Raw genomic sequence first — 22,918 nt, forward strand, 5'->3', positions numbered from 1 at the left:
CACCATCTAGTCCAACCCTCTGCAAAGTGGTTTCTGACAATGAAAGATTTTGGTTATAATAGATTTCCCTTGAAAGAGTAACAAAAATGTTCCTATATTCTTTTTTAGTAATACATATGGCAATGGGAAAAATGTAAATTGAAATCTTTTTACAGATAAGCTAAAATAATTTTTTATGAGTCCAGCTTTAAAAAATCCTGTTTTCATTTCTTTATACATGTAATTATTATGTCATTTCCAATGGATGATGAGTTGTGGCCAATACTTTAATTTCATTGGCAGATAATGTTCTGCAGTCCTCTCCCATAACAATTCTGGATGATGGCAGGGATCTCCATAACAGATCTGAAACATACATGGCGGAACAGTAATGTGTGCAAAATTGGCTTCTGTTATGTTGGATGCAAACCTATGAATGCATAGGCTTCCAAAAACAAATTGTACCAAAAACAATGCTTTAATTTGACTTCAAATGAATTTCCACTTTTAAACTAGCATATTGTAATCCAACTTTGTACTTGTGTAAAAAAGTGATATAACTATATTAGGGATGTGCATAAAACAGAATATAGGTATTATCACATTGCAGAACTTCTGCTAAACTGTTTCAGATTAGCATCTGTATAACAGACATAAAATTTGAATATTTAATTGTTCCTTGTTTCAGTCAAACCAAAACCCTGATTTACAGGACAAATAGGGAAATTATATCACTCAGTAATTGTGCTTTTATTTATTATGTGCTTATAGGTAAGCACAATACAGCAACAATACAAATCACAATGCAATATAATCAAATAAATTATGTAACAATCAAATACTACAACCATAATTCTTTAAACCTCATAAAGGTGTGGAAAAAAGAAGCATTTTAATTCCTTTTTTAAACTTCAGGAGGTCAGTCCCTAGGCATTATTCCAAGGGAAGTTGATTCCAAAGAATAGGTGCTAATAGATGAATTGGTCTACATGCCTGTTCCTTATTGTGGACTCAGAAGTATAGATCAGGTTCCCATTGTAATATCCCATGAGACTTCCCACCTCTGATCTTCTCGGTGCCTTCCCTTCTCTCTTTTCAGCTGCTGCAACTGATGTCTTCAGCCTTTTTGCACTCTCATCCTCACCTCAAATCTCTTCTGTCCAGAACTACTTAATTTCAGCCCATATCCAGAACAGTTTTGTTCTATATAGGAACAGGTTCAGACATGGACCACCCATCTGTACAGAGAAGGTTTTACACATTCCTACATTAAACTAATCAATGTTATCTTATTCCATTACCTAACAGGAATTCACAGTGTAAGCTTTGATGAAGATTTTAAAAACATTATTGCAATGAAATCTTTAGAAGGTGAAACTGTACCTTTCAAAAATAAAATTCTACTATCCAATGATGTTGAGGTAAGAAAGTAAGCTTCCCCAATTTCCCACCTGTAGAAATTAAGTGTGTTAACATGGTTTATTATGTTTCCTTGATATATTATTTGCTAGGTATGGCTGAACAAATTATCTTTAGAGATGAAGGAGACATTAAAACAACTGTTGATTGACTGTGTAACCACTGGGAAAAGATTACAGGGTTCAATTGATCCATCACTTTTCCCGTCACAGGTAAGTTGATTTCTTTCTATGCAAAAACAATATTACAGTTTTGCAAGCAAGAAGGATTTTGTGTATATGGTAGTATTTGCTTATTAATTTTTAGCTCAACTATTCGGTAGAATTAAATTTGAATCCAGAATAAATCATACTTTGAATATATCTATCGAATAGTTGATCTGAAAAGAAATAAAGTTTGTTTGCAGTTTGGACTACATGAAACATCACACAAATGTGCTTTCCTTTGCACTTATCCCCATTTCTCAAGCCATTTGCATTGCTGCAACCGCCACTAAATCTTTGGGATATACTGTATGCTGAAGATTGTGGTAAAGAGGAGAATCCTTTCTCTGAGGGAACTTTGTTCTAGTGACTAACAGACCATCTTGCATGCAATCCTTTGAATTAAATTTGGATCCAAAATAAATCAGAGTATACCCATTGAAATCAATAGATTTATGTTAATCTTGACTAACTGAAATCACATTGATTTTAATGGTTTTAATTCAGTCTGGAACCATCCCAATAGTTAAACTGAGCTATCCATGAAATAATATTGTAGAGTGCTCAACAACTACAATACCTTTTAGCCAAGTACTACAAGTCTGGGCTATTCTGTTTCAGGATAAAAATATTGCATTTGCTCTAGCCAGTTCCTTGCAGTGCAAGCTGTAGATCTTCATGTCGTAGATATATCTTGTATTTGTATGTCATTTGGAAGGTACAGCATAATGTGGCCATTTGTTGATTGTGCTTAACCTATTCTGTCAGAGGCACAAATCATTAGCAGCTTAATCTATGCTCTGAACTCTTGGATCATCATTGCTTTTAAACATTCAGATTATTATAGCTTTCTGTATTCATATAGTATAGATGATTTATCAGCTGCTTGATGACCTGTTTCCTATTACAGTTTCAGCAGGACAGTATTGTGGATTTGCTGTTAGGTTAAAACTAAATGAGATAGTATGATTTCTTTAAATAGCCATCATGGAGTACTATTGTTCTTGTTTATGCATACTGTTTTCCCAATAGATTCTGTGTTTGGCTGAACAAATTCAATTCACAGAAGATGTTGAGTATGCAATCAAAGAATGTAATTTGCAACAGATAGAATTAGAACTAATGGCTAAATTGGAACATTATACCAGTATAGATACTAATATAGAAGACCCAGGCAATGCAGGTATGGAAGAAGATAACAGGTATAATTTATCAAAATAATTTCACATGCTTGATACTGACTTTTTAAATCATCCTAATAGCATACTCAGTGTGACCTCTTGCTGTTTGGAACAATCTTCCTCCTGACGTACAGTTGGCTCCAATCCTGCAGGTGTTTAGGAAGGCAGTTAAGACCTGGCTCTTCCCCTGGACCTTTAGGCCAGAATGAATAGAGTCCCCATGTTCAGGAGTTACAGTATACCCCAGTTATGTTTGCCATTTATTTCTACTTGGTTTTAATGATATGAACTGTTTTTTGTATTTGTTGGTTTTGATTTTCTTTCTTTTTTTCCTTTCTTTTATATGCCACCCAAAGTCACCTTGTCTGAGTTGGGTAGTCTGTCAATGCTTTAACTAACTAACTAAATATTGTGATTTATTTTATTGACTACAAGAGAATTTACATATTATGTTAATCCACAGTTTTGTTCACCATGGTTTGTTTACTGACCCACAGTAGCCAGTTTCAGACATGATATAAAACTGTAAAGCATAATTTGGAAACTAAAGGGTAAAACCTTCTACCTCACATGGTTGGAAAAATGGTAAAATAATATACCCCTGGAGTTCTGGTTGAGCCTCCAATTCATTTGAATTGAGTATTTCTCATATCTTTGTTTTTATTTAATTATTCAATTTTTATCCTGCCCTTCTGTGCAAATGATACATTACAAACTTCACTCTATAATATCTTTCAATTTTAAATTCTCAGAAAACTATGTGTGCTAGTTGTCTTTTATACTGTTAGAATTACCGCTGGATAACTATCAACATATGCTAGTGTTATCCTTTTTGTTATTACTTTTCATTTCTAAGCTTATGGTAAAACTATAATGGGTGAAACCATATAAATGAAGCTTATTTTAAACTGTAATATATTTTTTCAGAATCTGGAATCCTTGAGTTAAAGCTTAAAGCCCTAATTTTGGATGTTATTCATAATATTGATATTGTACAACAGTTGAATGAGGCTCAGGTCCGTAGTACTGATGACTGGGCCTGGAAGAAGCAACTCAGATTTTATCTTAAGGATAAAAAATGTTATATTCAAATGGTGGATGCTGAACTACAGTACACTTATGAATATCAGGTATTCTAATTTTAGTACAAATTATGCCTTATTCTTTCATTCTACTGCTCATATTAGTATCCACTAAATATACAAAAGCACACAAATTGTTTTAATCAGCAGTAGTTTAAAATTGCAGTCCTACAAGCAATTGCCTGAAGTAAGTCCATTTTCCATTGTAGAGTTTATTTCTGAGTAGACATGTAAAATTATACTGTAGGTGTAACAGGCAAAAAGAAGAGGGAAAAACTGCCTGGTTTTCTATTATTGAAACTTCTTGGTTGTGGTAAACATTTTTTTTTCCTTCTAAAGTATGACTTGATAAAATATAGCTCCCATCAACTCGAATTATAAATAAATGAATATATAGCTGAGATAATTGATCAAGATTCTAAGAACATTTTTATTGCTATAATGGGATTTTTTATGTTTTCTTCAATAACAGACTTCAGATTGATCTTGATATTCCCCTTGGTTTCAGAATCTGTTTTCCATGTGGCATGGTGGTTCTTGCTTTATAGAAACAATTCAAAACCTTCTTAATATCTGGAATTTGTAGTCTTAGCATTAATAAAATGAATGCATTTCCATTCCATGTGATTCTCTTGGAATTCTGTGTATCAGATATTGTCCTTTTTTAGAGTTCTAATTTTTTAGTTCTTTCACATGCTTGTGTCTGTATTGTAACGTTGTTTTGAAGATTATAGAACAAATAATATGATTTATCTTTTTGTGGCTAATTTTAATAGGAAAAAAAATCCCTAGAGCTTGGGGCCTGGGCTAGATATGAACTTTGGTTTGCTGGAAACTAACCGTCTGATCTTAAATCACTTTCACAATTCTAATAGGAATCCCCTCTTCTCACAAAGCATCCATTAGTAGGTCCTTGCATTGCAAATAGTGGGCTTAAGGAAGAAAGGAGCAATTGTGATGAAGGCCAAGGATGAAAGCCTCTCCTGTATTACTCTCTTGATCTGGCACACACTATCTCTGCAGGCAGTTTTAAACAAACAAACAGACAAGCTTGCAAGTTATTCAATTTTGTAACCTTTGAGGCAAATGTTTTTTAACAGACAAATGTATACATGTTGTATTTAGTTTGGCCCCAAAGTCTCTTTTAATAACATATTTCCTGTATGTTCCACATAATGCTTTTGTAGGTAATTCAAGAAAGTTGCAAAAGTTTGAGTTTTTGAATATTTGCATGGTTTTTAGCATTCTTGAAATATATAGCTATTTACTAATTTGGAGTTCACTTTTATTGCTAGTGTAAATTTGGACAATTAGGTTGACTTCATAAATTTCATCATGTTTTATTGGTTTTAAATTTTTAGGGGAATTCACCAAAGCTTGTTTATACACCATTAACTGACAAGTGTTACTTTACGCTTACTCAAGCTATGAAGATGGGCCTTGGAGGAAATCCTTATGGCCCAGCTGGAACTGGCAAGACAGAATCTGTAAAGGCTCTAGGAGGATTACTTGGGAGACAAGTTTTGGTGTTTAACTGTGATGAGGTGAAGTAAAGTATATCAACACAATTCTAAGTGTCATATGAAGAAGATTAATATGCTTTGTTGATCGATTATGTGCCATCAAGTTGTTGACTCTTAACAACTTCCCAGCATTAGAGCCTTCTCCAGAGAGCTGGATCTTCACATAATGTGTCTGAAGTAGGATAATCTGAACCTGGTCATTGTGCCTTGACTGAGAACTCTGGGTTGATTTGTTCTATTTGTTTTCCTGGCTGTCCATGGTATTCTGAAGAGTCTTCTCCAACACCAAAGTTCAAAAGCATTAGTACTCTTCCTATCCTGCTTCTTCAAAGTCCACATATGCTTTCTTAGCTGCCCAGAATTATTTGATTAAGATGAATGGCCATATAAATTTGCAAAATGAATGAATGATTGAGTGAATGAGTGAATGAGTCCTGGTTTAAGTTATATACTGGTGTGGCCAGAGCTTTTTTGGCTGAAATTGGATATAAATCAGCACATTGAGCATGTTAAGGGAAGAGATGATGATGAAGATGGTGATTGTTCTCCTTGTAATCCCGTTAAAGTTATGAGGCAGAAAGCAAAAAACATATCCTGAATAAATAAATAGAAATATTTATCAAATTGTTAAGTTTATTCAGATTTCATTTCTCTTTCCACCTCAACATCTGTAATGGATGAGATCAGGAGTGAATGCTTTCAATGTGAAGTATTTCCTTTTTTTAATTCCTTTTCTAATTTTCTTTATAAATTATTTTTTAAAAAGAATCCAAGACTTCAGTGTTCATATTGTAAAAAAAGCAGAAACTGCAAGCCCAAAAATCTGCTCCCTGCAATGTTTAAATAAGCCCCATTTCACCTCCCTAAGGCATTGTTACTTTTGTTACAAAATTTTATAGATCATTACATTTTTTTTATTTAGGAAAAGGAATGTTATATATCATGTATCTGAAGTAACATTCCTTGCTTATTTTAAGGGCATTGATGTGAAATCAATGGGGCGAATATTTGTTGGTTTGGTGAAATGTGGAGCCTGGGGCTGTTTTGATGAGTTCAATCGTCTGGAGGAAGCTGTACTCTCTGCTGTATCTATGCAGATTCAGACAATTCAACATGCTTTGAAGAAACACCAACCTGTTTGTGAATTACTTGGAAAAGAGGTACAAAATCTTAAACTCTTATGATATTTCTTTCTTTCTTTGTTTGTTTGCTGCAGTGTAACCTCAGGATCAGGAAAACCTATCCAGTAGGGTGAGGTGAATCAGAGACTTCCCCCAAATAATTTCTCAGACAGGGCCCAAGAGAAATGCAACCAAGCTCTCGCTGGGCACGGGGATTTGAAGATGAGTGTGGGAGATGGAGTATGACTTTCAGAAACTTAGGTTGAACACCTTCTAAAGTAACTGGACACCTTAGGTTGAACACCTTCTTAATAACTGGAAAACATCTGTCTTAGCTTCATGTGTGAAGGAGTTAGCCTCAAGATCCACCTGTCTTTTAAACTTGTGGATCCTTGCTATGCATTAGAAATAAAAAGTGTTTAAACATCTGTTCTAACTTCAGATAAGTTATAATTCTAAGGATTTTATTAATTGGAATTTTTTTGATATATTTTTTGTAAATGCAAGTTTGCTGGAATTACATAAAGTAATAAAAGAGTTTAAAGTCTGTCATCAGTCTCTTTAGATCAAAGCAGTTGTCCCCTTAGTATTTGGCTTGAGTTAGGGACTGATACCTCACAGGACAAAGCCAAGAAATGACTTAAGATTGGAGTGCTCTGTATCGTCATATTGGCAAAAGGTGAATGAGAATATATGGAAAAATGCCAGCCATTTGAATGTCTTTCAGATGCTTATAATGTAATATAATAAAATATTTAGCATGCTTCAGGGTTTACATAGAATGTTAGGTTCCTATTTCATGGTTTGTATAGGCTATTGAGTTTATACTGAAGATTTATATATATTTAAATATCAGGTAGAAATGGATCATAATTCTGGAATTTTTATCACCATGAATCCTGCTGGGAAAGGCTATGGAGGCAGACAGAAATTGCCTGACAATCTCAAACAGCTTTTTAGACCAGTTGCTATGACTCGTCCTGATAATGAGCTAATTGCAGAAGTGATATTATATTCGGAAGGTTTTAAAGATGCTAAACCTCTGGGAAGAAAACTGGTAGATATTTTTAATTTAGCACGGTAAGTGTTTGGGAATTTTTTTCATTCCCCTACCCCCCAAGCAGTTTAGGTCCCCCCTGCCTCCTCCTGTTTCTTCATCTTTAGGGAATAAGAATTTTGACTCTCTTTGTTCTATTTAGATACTCTTCAATATTACCATATAAGGGTTTTGTTTTTCCTGAATATTATAGAATTTAGGAGATGCAATACCTCTGCAGCATTCTTGAAATCATGTTATTTTGATTTAATATAGCAGACAACATGACATTTGAACTAGGACCCAGTTCAGATGTCAGTCAAGACAGTAATTTGTCTGATGGCCTTAGGCAAGCTTTGCTACTCAGTTTTAAGTCATCGTGTCTGAGTAGGTTAGGCAGAAGATAGAAGTTTCTGAAAGTTGTCAGTATGAAGAAATCAGAGGAGATTTTATTATGAAAACATAGGCTATTATCCTGATAATATACAGATACATGTAATTTTAATTAATGGAAAATAAAATTATCTAGTGCTGTTTTATAATGTATAATAGATAAAAATTTGATAGAAAAATGTGTAATCAATGATAACAGTAAAATGTGTATAATATAATTTTTAATAGCTGGAAAAGGAGAAATACAGTACTGTTTTTCTCAGGTTGAAAAACATTTGGACATTCTGATCCAAATCAGATAGGGATATTTTAATTTGAAAATAGATTATGGATTCAGATTCTTATTTTCTTGTGTTCTGAAATTTAATTGGACAAGTGAGGAGTGCAGATGATTTTAAAGCTGATGCCAAATGCTGTGGTTAAATTAAATTAGGTTGTTGATAAAAATTGGTGGAAAAATGAGGCTAATAACATCCCCACAAATGAGGAAGAAATACAACAAATTTTTTCAAGTGAAAAAAAAATCTAAGAGGGGATATGGTCTAGACAGGCTTCACAATTTGAAATTTAAGAACTGGGTTATATTTAGTGAGATGAGTTAATCCTGAAAGGCCTTTATTTGAAATGCTTTTTCCACTGACGTTGATAGCATCAAACTTTCAGCAAATAATCTGTCCCTCTGAGCTTTTTTATGACAAAATCAAGATTTCTGATATGTCTCCTTATCCAAACATCACAATGTTGCTCTTTAGTCGCCTTAGTCACATTGGGACATAATACCAATTTATAACTTATTTTTATCATGTTTGTTAAATGGTTTGTTAAACCATTCCTCAACATTTCAACAAAAGACAAGCTGTTTTCCCATAGTTTTCTCATAATTTGATGTTCGTTGTTGTTGTTGTTTAGTCGTTAAGTCGTGTCCGACTCTTCGTGACCCCATGAACCATATTGCGCCAGGCCTTCCTGTCCTTCACTGCCTCCCTGAGTTTGCTCAGTTTCATGCTCATTGCTTCAGTGATGCTATCTAACCATCTCATCCTCTGCCGTCCTCTTCTCCTTTTGCCTTCAATCTTTCCCAGCATCAGGGTCTTCTCCAAAGAGATCTCTCTTCTCATTAGGTGACCAAAATATCTGAGCTTGAGCTTCATTATCGATCCTTCCAATGAGCAATCAGGGTTGATTTCCTTTAAGATTGACTGGTTTGACCTCCTAGCAGTCCAGGGGACTCTCAAGAGTCTTCTCCAGCACCACAGTTCAAAGGCATCAATTCTTCAGCGCTCGGCCTTTTTATGGTCCAGCTCTCACAGCCATACATTACTACTGGAAAAACCATAGCTTTGACTATGCGGATCTTTGTCGGCAAGGTGACGTCTCTGCTTTTTAATATGCTATCTAGGTTTGCCATAGCTTTCCTCCCAAGGAGCAAGCGTCTTTTAATTTCATGGCTGCAGTCTCCGTCTGCGATGATCTTGGAGCCCAAATAAATGAAGTCTGTTACTGCTTCCATTTCTACCCCTTCTATTTGCCAGGAATTGATGGGTCCAGATGCCATGATCTTAGTTTTTTAAATGTTGAGTTTCAAGCCAGCTTTTGCACTCTCCTCTTTCACCCTCATCAAGAGGCTCCTTAGTTCTTCTTCACTTTCTGCCATTAGGGTGGTATCATCCGCATATCTGAGGTTGTTGATGATTGTCCCTGCAATCTTAATTCCGCCTTGTGATTCTTCCAGCCTGGCATTTCTCATGATGTACTCTGCATATAGGTTAAATAAGCAGGGTGACAGTATACAGCCTTGTCGTACACCTTTCCCTATTTTGAACCAATCGGTTGTTCCATGACCGGTTCTAACTGTTGCTTCTTGGCCCGCATACAGATTTCTCAGGAGACAGGTAAGGTGGTCTGGTACTCCCATCACTTTAAGAATTTGCCACAGTTTGTTGTGATCCACACAATCAAAGGCTTTTGCATAGTCAATGAAGCAGAAGTAGATATTTTTCTGGAACTCTCGTGCTTTCTCCATGATCCAGCGAATGTTGGCGATTTGATCTCTAGTTCCTCTGCCTCTTCGAAACCCAGCTTGTACATCCGGTAGTTCTCGGTTCATGTATTGCTGAAGCCTAGCTTGTAGGATTTTGAGCATAACCTTGCTAGCATGTGAAATGAGTGCAATTGTGCGATAGTTTGAGCATTCTTTGGCGTTGCCCTTCTTTGGAATTGGAACATAAACTGACCTTTTCCAATCCCGTGGCCACTGTTGCGTTTTCCAAACTTGCTGGCATATTGAGTGCAGCACTTTAACACCATCATCTTTTAGTATTTTAAATAACTCAGCTGGAATACTGTCATCTCCACTAGCTTTGTTGTTAGCAATGCTTCCTAAGGCCCACTTGACTTCACTCTTTAGGATGTCTGGCTCAAGGTCAGTGATCACACCAGCATGGACATCAGGGACATTAAGATCTTTCTTGTATAGTTCTTCTGTGTATTCTTGCCACCTCTTCTTAATCTCTTCTGCTTCTGTTAGGTCCCTGCCTTTTTTGTCCTTTATCATGCCCATCTTTGCCCTAAACGTTCCTTTCATATCCCCAATCTTCTTGTAGAGATCTCTAGTCTTCCCCATTCTATTGTTTTCCTCAATTTCTTTGCATTGTTCATTTAAGAAGGCCTTCTTATCTCTCCTTGCTATTCTCTGGAAATCTGCATTCAGTTGCTTATATCTTTCCCTTTCACCCTTGCTTTTCGCATTCCTTCTTTCCACAGCTATTTGTAAAGCCTCATCAGACAGCCATTTTGCTTTCTTGCATTTCTTTTTCTTTGGGATGGTTTTAGTTGCTGCCTCCTGTACAATGTTACGGACCTCCGTCCATAGTTCTTCAGGCACTCTGTCTACCAAATCTAATCCTCTAAATCTATTCATCACCTTCACTGTGTACTCACAAGGAATATGATCTAAGTCATACCTGAGTGGTCTAGTGGTTTTCCCTACATTCTTCAATTTAAGCCTAAATTTTGCAGTAAGAAGCTCATGATCTGAGCCACAGTCAGCTCCTGGTCTTGTTTTTGCTGTCTTTATAGAGCTTCTCCATCTTTGGCTGTAAAGTATATAATCAATCTGGTTTCGGTATTGACCATCTGGTGATGTCCATGTGTAGAGTCGTCTCTTGTGTTGTTGGAAAAGAGTGTTTGCTATGACTAGCTTGTTCTCTTGACAGAACTCTATTAGCCTTTGCCCTGCTTCATTTTGTACTCCAAGGCCAAACTTGCCTGTTATTCCGATTACTCCTTGACTTCCTACTTTAGCATTCCAATCCCCTATGATGAAAAGGACATCTTTTTTTGGTGCTAGTTCTAGAAGGTGTTGTAGGTCTTCATAGAAGTGGTCAACTTCAGCTTCTTCAGCATCAGTGGTTGGGGCATAGACTTGGATGACTGTGATGTTGAATGGTTTGCCTTGGATACGCACTGAGATCATTCTGTCGTTTTTGAGGTTGTACCCCATTACTGCCTTTCCCATTCTCTTATTGACTATGAGTGCAACTCCATTTCTTCTAAGAGTTTCTTGCCCACAGTAGTAGATATAATGGTCACCCGAATTAAATTCACCCATTCCCATCCATTTCAGTTCGCTGATTCCCAAGATGTCGATGTTCAATCTTGTCATCTCATGTTTGACCACATCCAGCTTGCCTTAGTTCATAGTTCTTACATTCCAGGTACCTATACAATATTGTTCTTTACAGCATCGGACCTTCTTTTCGCTTCCAGATACATCCACAGCTGAACGTCCTTTTGGCTTTGGCCCAGCCGCTTCACTCTTTCTGGAGCTACTTGGAATTGCCCTCCGCTCTTCCCCAGTAGCATATTGGACACCTTCCGACCTGAGGGGCTCATCTTCCGGCGTCATATCTTTTAGCCTTTTAACATTGTCCATGGGGTTTTCTTGGCAAGGATACTGGAGTGGGTTGCCATTTCCTTCTCCAGTGGACCACATTTTGTCAGAACTCTCTGTCATGACCTGTCCGTCTTGGGTGGCCCTGCACGGTATAGCTCATGGCTTCACTGAGTTACGCAAGCCCCTTCGCCACGACAAGGCAGTGATCCATGAAGGGGAATTTGATGTTCACCTGTGAATAAATGCCCAGCTGCTATATGCAATACCCAAAGACAAGGAAATTTCATTGTACCACTGATACAACATTTCTTAACATTGTAGTTATAGAAATTGGTCATAGAATGTGAACACTTTCCTCAAGGATTTTGGCCGTTTTCTGTAAGACTATGATAAAAAGGGGGGGGGGGCGGGAACCTATTTCCTTATACATCCTGTCTATGAAAACTTGTTAACATTCTTAACCAGTTTTTCCTCTTTCTTGCACCAAAGTCCTTCCATGTGTGAGCATTCTTTTCAACAAGGATATACATTAATACGTGATACGAAAAACATTAACATTCATTTTTTTCACCATTTAGAGAGCTCTTGACACCTCAGCAGCACTATGATTGGGGCTTGCGAGCATTGAAGACTGTTCTGAGGGGATGTGGAAATCTTCTTCGACAGCTGAAAAAGAATGGAATGAAAAAGAAAGGTAAAGAACATTACAAAAATTTATTCAAAGATTTGCATTCTGACCACGTTTTTATTTTCATTTGTATAATATGCTTGTTAAAACTTCACTGAATTTGATTTAAAACTTACAGCATTAAAACCCTATTACCTGAAAGATACGTGTTGTGGTTCTAGAAGGTAAGCTAGTTTGCTTATATTGCAGCTTCAAACAAAAATAAATTGTATTATGTTTCTTTTTTTTTTCACGCAGTTAATGAAAGCCATATTGTGGTCCAAGCTTTGCGTCTTAATACCATGTCAAAGCTTACCTTTGCAGATTGTGCACGGTTTGATGCATTAGTTAAGGATGTCTTTCCTGGTATTGCCTTTAACGATGTAGATTATGCTGAATTAAATAGTGCTTTGCAAAAAGCCTTTGAAGAGGCCAATCTGGAAATCATATCTACCCAGGTAAATATCCACGGCTACTCTAGAAAATAGTGGTTATTTTAACCTTCGTCTTTCTTTATATGTAATCTGTGATTTCAAGCAGACTTTTAAGCAATCTGTATCCATCCATCCATCCATCCATCCATCCATCCATCCATCCATCCATCCATCCACTCAGTTTGTTTGGCCACCTACCTACCATGCAACTCTGGGTGCTTAACAACTAGTTAAAAAACAACTGTGAAATAATAATAAAAGAACAAACAGTTAAACAGTTAAAACAACACATCACACTTGGGATGACTCAAAATTTGTATACTCACTTCCTCAAAGATAGGCTCACCTAGCATCCTGACAGGTGCCTGAGGGAAAGAGCAGGCTTTCAACACTTTATGAAAGGCTGCCAGGGCCAGGGCCAGGGCCAGGGCCATCAAGATATTGGCTGATACGCTGTTTACAAAAAAAAAAAAAAAAAAAGGAAAAAATTCTTAATTACATTGTGACTGAAAGCACACACATAGTTATATGAATAAATTTATGCAAAAAATAAAATGAAAGAGGGCAAAACTGAAACCTTTGCTTGATTTATACCTTACTAAATCCTGTTAATTATTATGGTACTCATTCTTGCAAATTGGAAGGCAGTCATACATTTGAATGATTAATTTGTAGAATAAAACACATTTGCTTTAAATGTGATATTTAAGGATACCCTAAGTGTTAGCCTCATATGCCTTCTCAGTGGTGCCACTACTTTTTGGAATAATCTGCCCCCCAATATATGCTTGGCCCCAACCCTGTCTGCCTGGCTCTTTCCCCAGGCCTTTAGGTCCAGATAAGGGGAGTCCCAATTGTTAGTTGCAGTACATTTTAGTCTGATCTCTATTTCATGGTGTTAGTTTTTAAGGTTATTCATTTTTATTTATTTATTGGATTGGCATATGTATATTTGATTTTTATATGCCACCCAGAGTCACTCTGCTGAGTTGGGCAGCCATAGAAACCTTATAAATAAATAGTCTTCTTTCCTAATAAGTGAAATTCTGAAAATAACTGTGGTCTGTGGTTATTAAGATGAAGGGAGTATCAACATATATTATCTTTTTACTTTCTGTGAAGATAAAGAAGGTTTTGGAATTGTATGAGCAGCTTCGCCAAAGAATGGGTGTGGTTATTGTAGGCCCAAGTGGTGCAGGCAAATCAACCCTTTGGCGGATGTTAAGAGCAGCACTTGGAAAAGTTGGCAAAGTAGTGAAGCAATATACTATGAATCCCAAAGCTATGCCTCGCCATCAGTTACTTGGTCATATTGATATGGACACAAGAGAGTGGTCAGATGGTGTGCTTACAAACAGTGCTCGGCAAGTGGTACGAGAACCTCCAGGTAGGTTTTCTTTAAATTTGCAGGTATTAAATTTTATTTAAAAAGGAGTCTTACTTTTTGATTATATGTGAATTTATGCAGAAATAGATCGAATTAGAATTTTTTTTCCCAGTTAAACATGCACAGCATTTCAGATTTAGTTTGATCAGATTTATATCATAATAAAAAATACCAAGCTAATTGTTTCAGCACATGCACACTTTTTGCCTTTATTATAACACATTTATTTGCACAAAGTTGTCAGATTAAAACCACTAATAATACTACTGTTTGGTAAATTACTAGTGTTATGTTGTAAAAAAGCATCTCATTGTAGTTGGTTAACAAGGAAAACCTAATGACTAATAAAGAATTTATTTGAATTTTAGGTACTTGTGTAGAACATAGCAATCTGATTTTATGTACTATTTATTTATTAAATGAGTTCCATACATATGAATTAAAAATCCTTGTAAGAAACAGAGATTGTTCCCTCCTTACTGATACGCATCCAGTGAGAGTACAGGGAATCTGAATTCATTCTAAAAAACTGCTAGCAATTTTAATAAACCTGGAATGTTTTATTATTCATTGTAAACAGATATTACTTCATGGATAATCTGTGATGGTGACATAGACCCTGAATGGATTGAATCTCTGAATTCTGTCCTTGATGATAATCGACTACTCACTATGCCTAGTGGAGAAAGAATTCAGTTTGGTCCAAATGTTAACTTTGTTTTTGAAACTCATGACTTGAGCTGTGCTTCTCCTGCCACAATATCTCGTATGGGAATGATTTTCCTTAGGTAATTTGAAATAGTTTAACATAAGACTTCGTTACTATTATTATACTGTTGAAATTGGATTCTTATTTATTTCTATTTTTTCTTTAAAAATATTTATAAGATGCCCTAATCCATACAGACTCTGGACAGCATACAATAATTCAAAATGTAATACAATAAACAAAACAATTAAAATAATAAGAATTAACTAAGTATAATGGCTGCCCAAAAAAACTATGAGCCAAAAGCATTTCCAATTTAACTTGCTTGCTAAAATCAAGGAGTATTGGGGCTGCCAAAATTTCCAGAAATAAGGTGGGGGCCATCACAAGAAGGCCTATCAGCAGGTCCACATACCATGAACTTCTTAACAGAGGGACTCCCAACAGGCCCTCCATAGGTATTTGAAGTAGAACCTTTAACCACTGATTTATATCTACTGAATAGTGTCTATATATTTAAACACATTTAATTCAACAAACCATGGAATTAGACAAATTATAAAGCCCAATTTCTTATATTAGTCTATAGATATTTTAAATCCAAAAGGAAGCATTGTCTATTACTGTATAACCTATAGAAGTAGATTTCCTGACAGGAAATCTGTCCAAAAGCCTGGGAGAATGGGTGCAGTAGGCAGAGAAGTCGATAGAAGTGCTGTGAATATTCTGTTCCTTTTTCACTTTGTTTTGCTCAGTTGTGTAGTTTTACCTTTGCTTATATTTTCCATCTATTTCTTGTTCATTTGTTTGCTAGCTGTTGTATCTGGGAATAAGCTTTGTTGAATGTACTTCTCAGTAAGGGTGCATATATTTTTGTTGTAATATTCATGAATGAGAGCCATTTACTACAAGATACTTATATCCCAATTGTTCCAAAATGTGTTGCTTTAATTGAGGTATATCTCATTCTAGTGATGAAGATACTGATCTTAATTCACTGATCAGATCTTGGTTAAGAAACCAACCTGAAGAATGCAGACACAATCTTGAAAATTGGATTGGAGATTATTTTGAGAAAGCTTTAAGTTGGGTACTAAAGCAGGTGAGTAGTACATTTTCTACTATTTATATTAATATGTTCTATTCTACTATTTTTTTCTAACTGAACTAGATTTCTTTCCCATTCGCTTTTGTTTATCATAATATTTAAAAGAGTTTAGGTACAAATTCTCAAAATATTAAAAAAAATTAAAATATTGCAGCATCTTTGCAATAGTTTATCTGTACTTGCCAAATGCAAGCTTATTGATGATGCTTCATTATCAGCAGGTGGCAGCAGGTGGCTGATCTTGTCTGTGTTCAGAAACTAAGCAGGGTTGGGCCTTCGAAAACGAAGAGAATGAATGTTATGCATATAACAAACCAAACATATAACAAAAATAGTATATCATTTATCATCATAGTATAAGATCATTGTTCTAATAATTATCATAGTAAAGATAATAAATAATAAAAAAATAAGATTTCATATTTTATTTCTGCTAAAAGCTCTGTGCTAAAATCCTCCTGTTGGAATTTTTAATCTTCTTTACTGCATTATCTATTTTACAGAATGACTATGTGATAGAAACAAGTTTGGTTGGAACTGTGATGAATGGTTTGTCCCATCTTCATGGATGCACTGAACGTGGACAGTTTATAATTAGCCTGATAAGGGGACTTGGGGGAAATCTCAACATGAAATCACGGCAGGAATTTACCAAAGAGGTAATTATTGATAGAACAAAGCAGATCATTAGCAATTTCATTGATTAGCTGCAAAAAGGATCCTTTTGTAAGAAATTGCATTAGCATTCAATTATAAAATATGTAATTGTCCAACCTAAATATTAAATGAAATAGGGATTATTTCAAAACAAAAATGGGGGAATGCATTATTGTATAATAACTTTTAGATGACAAATCAGCCTTCTCTCGCCTAGTGACTTCAAGTAAGTTGGTTTTCCTTTATTATAATTCCCAGTCAATGAGATACTAATGAAGATGTCAGTGAAGATCTTCACATGCAGTATGTAGATATTATGTGCCTTTTATTTTTTTAATCCAATTTCAGGAAGACTTTTGGAGAAAAGGTTTGCATAAACTGAAAACAGTTTTCTTGTGTCCTCCTCATGCCTAGGTAAAAAAAAAAAAAAGAGTTTTTTCTTGAACTAAGAATGCGTTTTATTTATTTTAATTAAAGGTAGAAATTTGGGATGTTACAGAAGCTTTGGTGAGATGAGGCCACAATCAGTGGGGAAGCCATTTTGCCAGATAGGAGTATTAAAGTGTGGTAAAGACTGGAGAATCAGGTGGTTGAATTTAAGTAAATAAATTATACTTCTGTTGAATCAAAGTCAATAGACCAAGTTAATAGTCACAACTAACTTACAGTATATACTCTGGATTTTATGTTTTATGTATGCTTAGCAATTAAGTTGAGAGAGAATTTGCCTTATGCGTGGACAAATTGTTACTCAAGTACCTATTGACAAATACCACATGAATAGATATAGATAATAAATATGCTTATTTGAAAAACATTTTAACTTTAGTCTTTTAAAAATGTGTTTAGGTTTTTTCTTGGGCCCGAGAATCCCCACCAAATCCCAACAAACCAATGGATACCTATTTTGATCCTGATACTGAACACCTTGTATCCTACCAACTGAAAAAGCCTGAAAACCTTACTGCAGATGATTTCAGCAATATTCAGACTCTTCCAGTAATTCAAACACCTGATATGCAAAGAGGTTTAGATTACTTTAAGCCTTGGTTAGGCTTTGATAGTAAGCAACCGTTTCTTCTTGTTGGACCTGAAGGATGTGGTAAAGGGTAAGAATTTGTATTTTCACATTAACTAAAATACAAATGTGGTGCTGTTAGAAACTACATTGATGGCAGTGTTCTTTGAAATCAAAATTTGCCATGGGTCTATTCTACAGCTTAAAATTATGGTACTGTAATCATGATATCTCCTTCATGGATCACAGCCTTGTCGTGGCGAAGGGGCTTGCGTAACTCAGTGAAGCCATGAGCTATACCGTGCAGGGCCACCCAAGACGGACAGGTCATGACAGAGAGTTCTGACAAAATGTGGTCCACTGGAGAAGGAAATGGCAACCCACTCCAGTATCCTTGCCAAGAAAACCCCATGGACAATGTTAAAAGGCTAAAAGATATGACGCCGGAAGATGAGCCCCTCAGGTCGGAAGGTGTCCAATATGCTACTGGGGAAGAGCGGAGGGCAATTCCAAGTAGCTCCAGAAAGAGTGAAGCGGCTGGGCCAAAGCCGAAAGGACGTTCAGCTGTGGATGTATCTGGAAGCGAAAAGAAGGTCCGATGCTGTAAAGAACAATACTGTATAGGTACCTGGAATGTAAGAACTATGAACCAAGGCAAGCTGGATGTGGTCAAACATGAGATGACAAGATTGAACATCGACATCTTGGGAATCAGCGAACTGAAATGGACGGGAATGGGTGAATTTAATTCGGGTGACCATTATATCTACTACTGTGGGCAAGAAACTCTTAGAAGAAATGGAGTTGCACTCATAGTCAATAAGAGAGTGGGAAAGGCAGTAATGGGGTACAACCTCAAAAACGACAGAATGATCTCAGTGCGTATCCAAGGCAAACCATTCAACATCACAGTCATCCAAGTCTATGCCCCAACCACTGATGCTGAAGAAGCTGAAGTTGACCGCTTCTATGAAGACCTACAACACCTTCTAGAACTAGCACCAAAAAAAGATGTCCTTTTCATCATAGGGGATTGGAATGCTAAAGTAGGAAGTCAAGGAGTAATCGGAATAACAGGCAAGTTTGGCCTTGGAGTACAAAATGAAGCAGGGCAAAGGCTAATAGAGTTCTGTCAAGAGAACAAGCTAGTCATAGCAAACACTCTTTTCCAACAACACAAGAGACGACTCTACACATGGACATCACCAGATGGTCAATACCGAAACCAGATTGATTATATACTTTGCAGCCAAAGATGGAGAAGCTCTATAAAGACAGCAAAAACAAGACCAGGAGCTGACTGTGGCTCAGATCATGAGCTTCTTACTGCAAAATTTAGGCTTAAATTGAAGAATGTAGGGAAAACCACTAGACCACTCAGGTATGACTTAGATCATATTCCTTGTGAGTACACAGTGAAGGTGATGAATAGATTTAGAGGATTAGATTTGGTAGACAGAGTGCCTGAAGAACTATGGACGGAGGTCCGTAACATTGTACAGGAGGCAGCAACTAAAACCATCCCAAAGAAAAAGAAATGCAAGAAAGCAAAATGGCTGTCTGATGAGGCTTTACAAATAGCTGTGGAAAGAAGGAATGCGAAAAGCAAGGGTGAAAGGGAAAGATATAAGCAACTGAATGCAGATTTCCAGAGAATAGCAAGGAGAGATAAGAAGGCCTTCTTAAATGAACAATGCAAAGAAATTGAGGAAAACAATAGAATGGGGAAGACTAGAGATCTCTACAAGAAAATTGGAGATATGAAAGGAACGTTTAGGGCAAAGATGGGCATGATAAAGGACAAAAAAGGCAGGGACCTAACAGAAGCAGAAGAGATTAAGAAGAGGTGGCAAGAATACACAGAAGAACTATACAAGAAAGATCTTAATGTCCCTGATGTCCACGCTGGTGTGATCACTGACCTTGAGCCAGACATCCTAGAGAGTGAAGTCAAGTGGGCCTTAGGAAGCATTGCTAACAACAAAGCTAGTGGAGATGACAGTATTCCAGCTGAGTTATTTAAAATACTAAAAGATGATGGTGTTAAAGTGCTGCACTCAATATGCCAGCAAGTTTGGAAAACGCAACAGTGGCCACGGGATTGGAAAAGGTCAGTTTATGTTCCAATTCCAAAGAAGGGCAACGCCAAAGAATGCTCAAACTATCGCACAATTGCACTCATTTCACATGCTAGCAAGGTTATGCTCAAAATCCTACAAGCTAGGCTTCAGCAATACATGAACCGAGAACTACCGGATGTACAAGCTGGGTTTTGAAGAGGCAGAGGAACTAGAGATCAAATCGCCAACATTCGCTGGATCATGGAGAAAGCACGAGAGTTCCAGAAAAATATCTACTTCTGCTTCATTGACTATGCAAAAGCCTTTGATTGTGTGGATCACAACAAACTGTGGCAAATTCTTAAAGTGATGGGAGTACCAGACCACCTTACCTGTCTCCTGAGAAATCTGTATGCGGGCCAAGAAGCAACAGTTAGAACCGGTCATGGAACAACCGATTGGTTCAAAATAGGGAAAGGTGTACGACAAGGCTGTATACTGTCACCCTGCTTATTTAACCTATATGCAGAGTACATCATGAGAAATGCCAGGCTGGAAGAATCACAAGGCGGAATTAAGATTGCAGGGACAATCATCAACAACCTCAGATATGCGGATGATACCACCCTAATGGCAGAAAGTGAAGAAGAACTAAGGAGCCTCTTGATGAGGGTGAAAGAGGAGAGTGCAAAAGCTGGCTTGAAACTCAACATTAAAAAAACTAAGATCATGGCATCTGGACCCATCAATTCCTGGCAAATAGAAGGGGTAGAAATGGAAGCAGTAACAGACTTCATTTATTTGGGCTCCAAGATCACTGCAGACGGAGACTGCAGCCATGAAATTAAAAGACGCTTGCTCCTTGGGAGGAAAGCTATGGCAAGCCTAGATAGCATATTAAAAAGCAGAGACGTCACCTTGCCGACAAAGATCCGCATAGTCAAAGCTATGGTTTTTCCAGTAGTAATGTATGGCTGTGAGAGCTGGACCATAAAAAAGGCTGAGCGCCGAAGAATTGATGCCTTTGAACTGTGGTGCTGGAGAAGACTCTTGAGAGTCCCCTGGACTGCTAGGAGGTCAAACCAGTCAATCTTAAAGGAAATCAACCCTGATTGCTCATTGGAAGGATCGATAATGAAGCTCAAGCTCAGATACTTTGGTCACCTAATGCGAAGAGAGATCTCTTTGGAGAAGACCCTGATGCTGGGAAAGATTGAAGGCAAAAGGAGAAGAGGACGGCAGAGGATGAGATGGTTAGATAGCATCACTGAAGCAATGAGCATGAAACTGAGCAAACTCAGGGAGGCAGTGAAGGACAGGAAGGCCTGGCGCAATATGGTTCATGGGGTCACGAAGAGTCAGACACAACTTAACGACTAAACAACAAAATCATGATATCCTGCCTTTCCTCTGGATGCTTAGTGTGCATGAGGATCTATTTTATTTTATAACCACAACTTTGCATATCAGATATGCTTATTCATTTCACTGGTCTACAGCAATAACAAACCTTACATAATTAATGTTATAAAGTAGATTGGACAGAGAGATTATGCCTGGCTCAGAGTCACACAGTAAATTCTGTAATTGAGTGAGGTTTAAAACCAGTAATATATAGGACTGGGAAGAAGGATGCTGGTATTTAGACTAGGAGGGAGCTAATTGAATGACAGAAAAATTCCCAAAAGGAGTTAAGTAAAAGAGCAATTAATACAAGGCAATAAAGCAAAAGCAATAAAGCAAAATGTAATATTGAACAGCCCCTGTGTTTTAGAACCACAATTGGCTCTTCATTTTGGGAACTATATAGAGTGAAGCATCTCTCTTACATAATTAAAAAATATATAAAGGAATAGTACACATTTGTCCTTTTCCAGTTTTGAGGGGGGGGAAGTACATATTCATGAATACAAGATTTTATAGTAAATGTATAGAGTTCACAAGCTTTTTCCAAATTTCTGTAAATGTTTTAAAATTTTGAATCTTTTCTTTTTTATAGAATGCTACTCCGTTATGCCTTTTCCCAGCTTCGGTCTACTCAGATTGCTACAGTTCATTGCAGTGCACAGACTACATCTCGGCATCTTCTGCAGAAATTAAGTCAGACATGCTTAGTAATTAGCACCAATACCGGACGAGTATATAGGCCAAAGGATTGTGAAAGGCTGGTTTTATACCTAAAAGATATAAATTTGCCTAAGCCTGATAAATGGGGAACAAGCACACTTGTGGCGTTCCTACAGCAGGTGAGTAGAATAAGGTTTTTCATTTCTCAATAGTTTTATAGAATAGAACAGAATTTTGTATCTCTTTTTGGTTTCCTTATACTTGTATGTATTAATGTTTTTCCCCCCAAATCGCAGTATTTCATCTGGCATTTTCTCTGCCATTAAAACTCTGTGTCTTATTTTTAAAGACCTTAACCATGTTTGTTGAAGATAATTAAAAAAAATAAGATTGTTTAATTGTTTCCTCATGTAGATATTTTCCATGTTTCTGATATTAAATGTTAGGTTCAGAACATGACAGGAGGTATAAAGTTTATTTTATTTTAAATGATTTTTTCCTTTCTTCTTAATGCCAGGAAGAGAGGTTGCTTAAATAAGCTAAATCTTCCTGAGTGGTTTTTCTCTGCAGCACATTGCTTGCTTAACAAATGCAAACCCAAACTAACAATCTCCCTGCTCTGACCTTAATAAGTTTTTTTTAATTTATATTTATTAAGAGTTTTTATAAAATAAAAGGCAAATCAAAAAAGAGAAAAAAAGAAAAGAAAGAAAAGCAAAAAGTTCAAGAAAAAAAAGAAAACTAAAGAAATATATGAATGACTTCTACCTTCTTTTCAACACATAATTACAATCTTATTGCCCCTCCTCCCTCTTAAATATTTTGCAAATCCCCTCATTTAATTCACATCTTTCTAAATCTTCAAATCCATAAATCATCAATTCATTTTTTTCTTCTTTCAGCAAAAAGTCCATAGAGGGTTTCTAGTCTTTTAAAAAAAATTTCTGACCTTAATGATTTAATTGATTACTGCATTCAC

At 36.5% G+C, this 22,918-nt stretch overlaps 1 protein-coding gene across 1 annotated transcript in view; it reads left to right on the plus strand.

The window, feature by feature from the left end:
- DYNC2H1 (dynein cytoplasmic 2 heavy chain 1) overlaps positions 1–22,918 on the plus strand; it is a 183,333-nt gene that overhangs the window by 46,021 nt on the left and 114,394 nt on the right. Inside the window, exons 29-43 of the mRNA XM_088140623.1 lie at positions 1,288–1,400; positions 1,491–1,610; positions 2,634–2,784; positions 3,710–3,912; positions 5,226–5,408; positions 6,365–6,547; positions 7,365–7,588; positions 12,411–12,526; positions 12,758–12,957; positions 14,056–14,320; positions 14,901–15,108; positions 16,002–16,131; positions 16,641–16,796; positions 17,644–17,903; positions 21,872–22,118. Coding sequence (XP_087996749.1) covers positions 1,288–1,400; positions 1,491–1,610; positions 2,634–2,784; positions 3,710–3,912; positions 5,226–5,408; positions 6,365–6,547; positions 7,365–7,588; positions 12,411–12,526; positions 12,758–12,957; positions 14,056–14,320; positions 14,901–15,108; positions 16,002–16,131; positions 16,641–16,796; positions 17,644–17,903; positions 21,872–22,118 — 2,759 coding nt within the window. The remainder of the gene's footprint in view (positions 1–1,287; positions 1,401–1,490; positions 1,611–2,633; positions 2,785–3,709; positions 3,913–5,225; positions 5,409–6,364; positions 6,548–7,364; positions 7,589–12,410; positions 12,527–12,757; positions 12,958–14,055; positions 14,321–14,900; positions 15,109–16,001; positions 16,132–16,640; positions 16,797–17,643; positions 17,904–21,871; positions 22,119–22,918) is intronic.

The sequence above is a fragment of the Python bivittatus genome, unplaced genomic scaffold (genome assembly GCF_059951505.1).
Source record: "Python bivittatus isolate LINGU-HERP-01145 unplaced genomic scaffold, Pbiv_v1 ctg000340_np1212, whole genome shotgun sequence".
Taxonomy (NCBI): Eukaryota; Metazoa; Chordata; class Lepidosauria; order Squamata; family Pythonidae; genus Python; species Python bivittatus.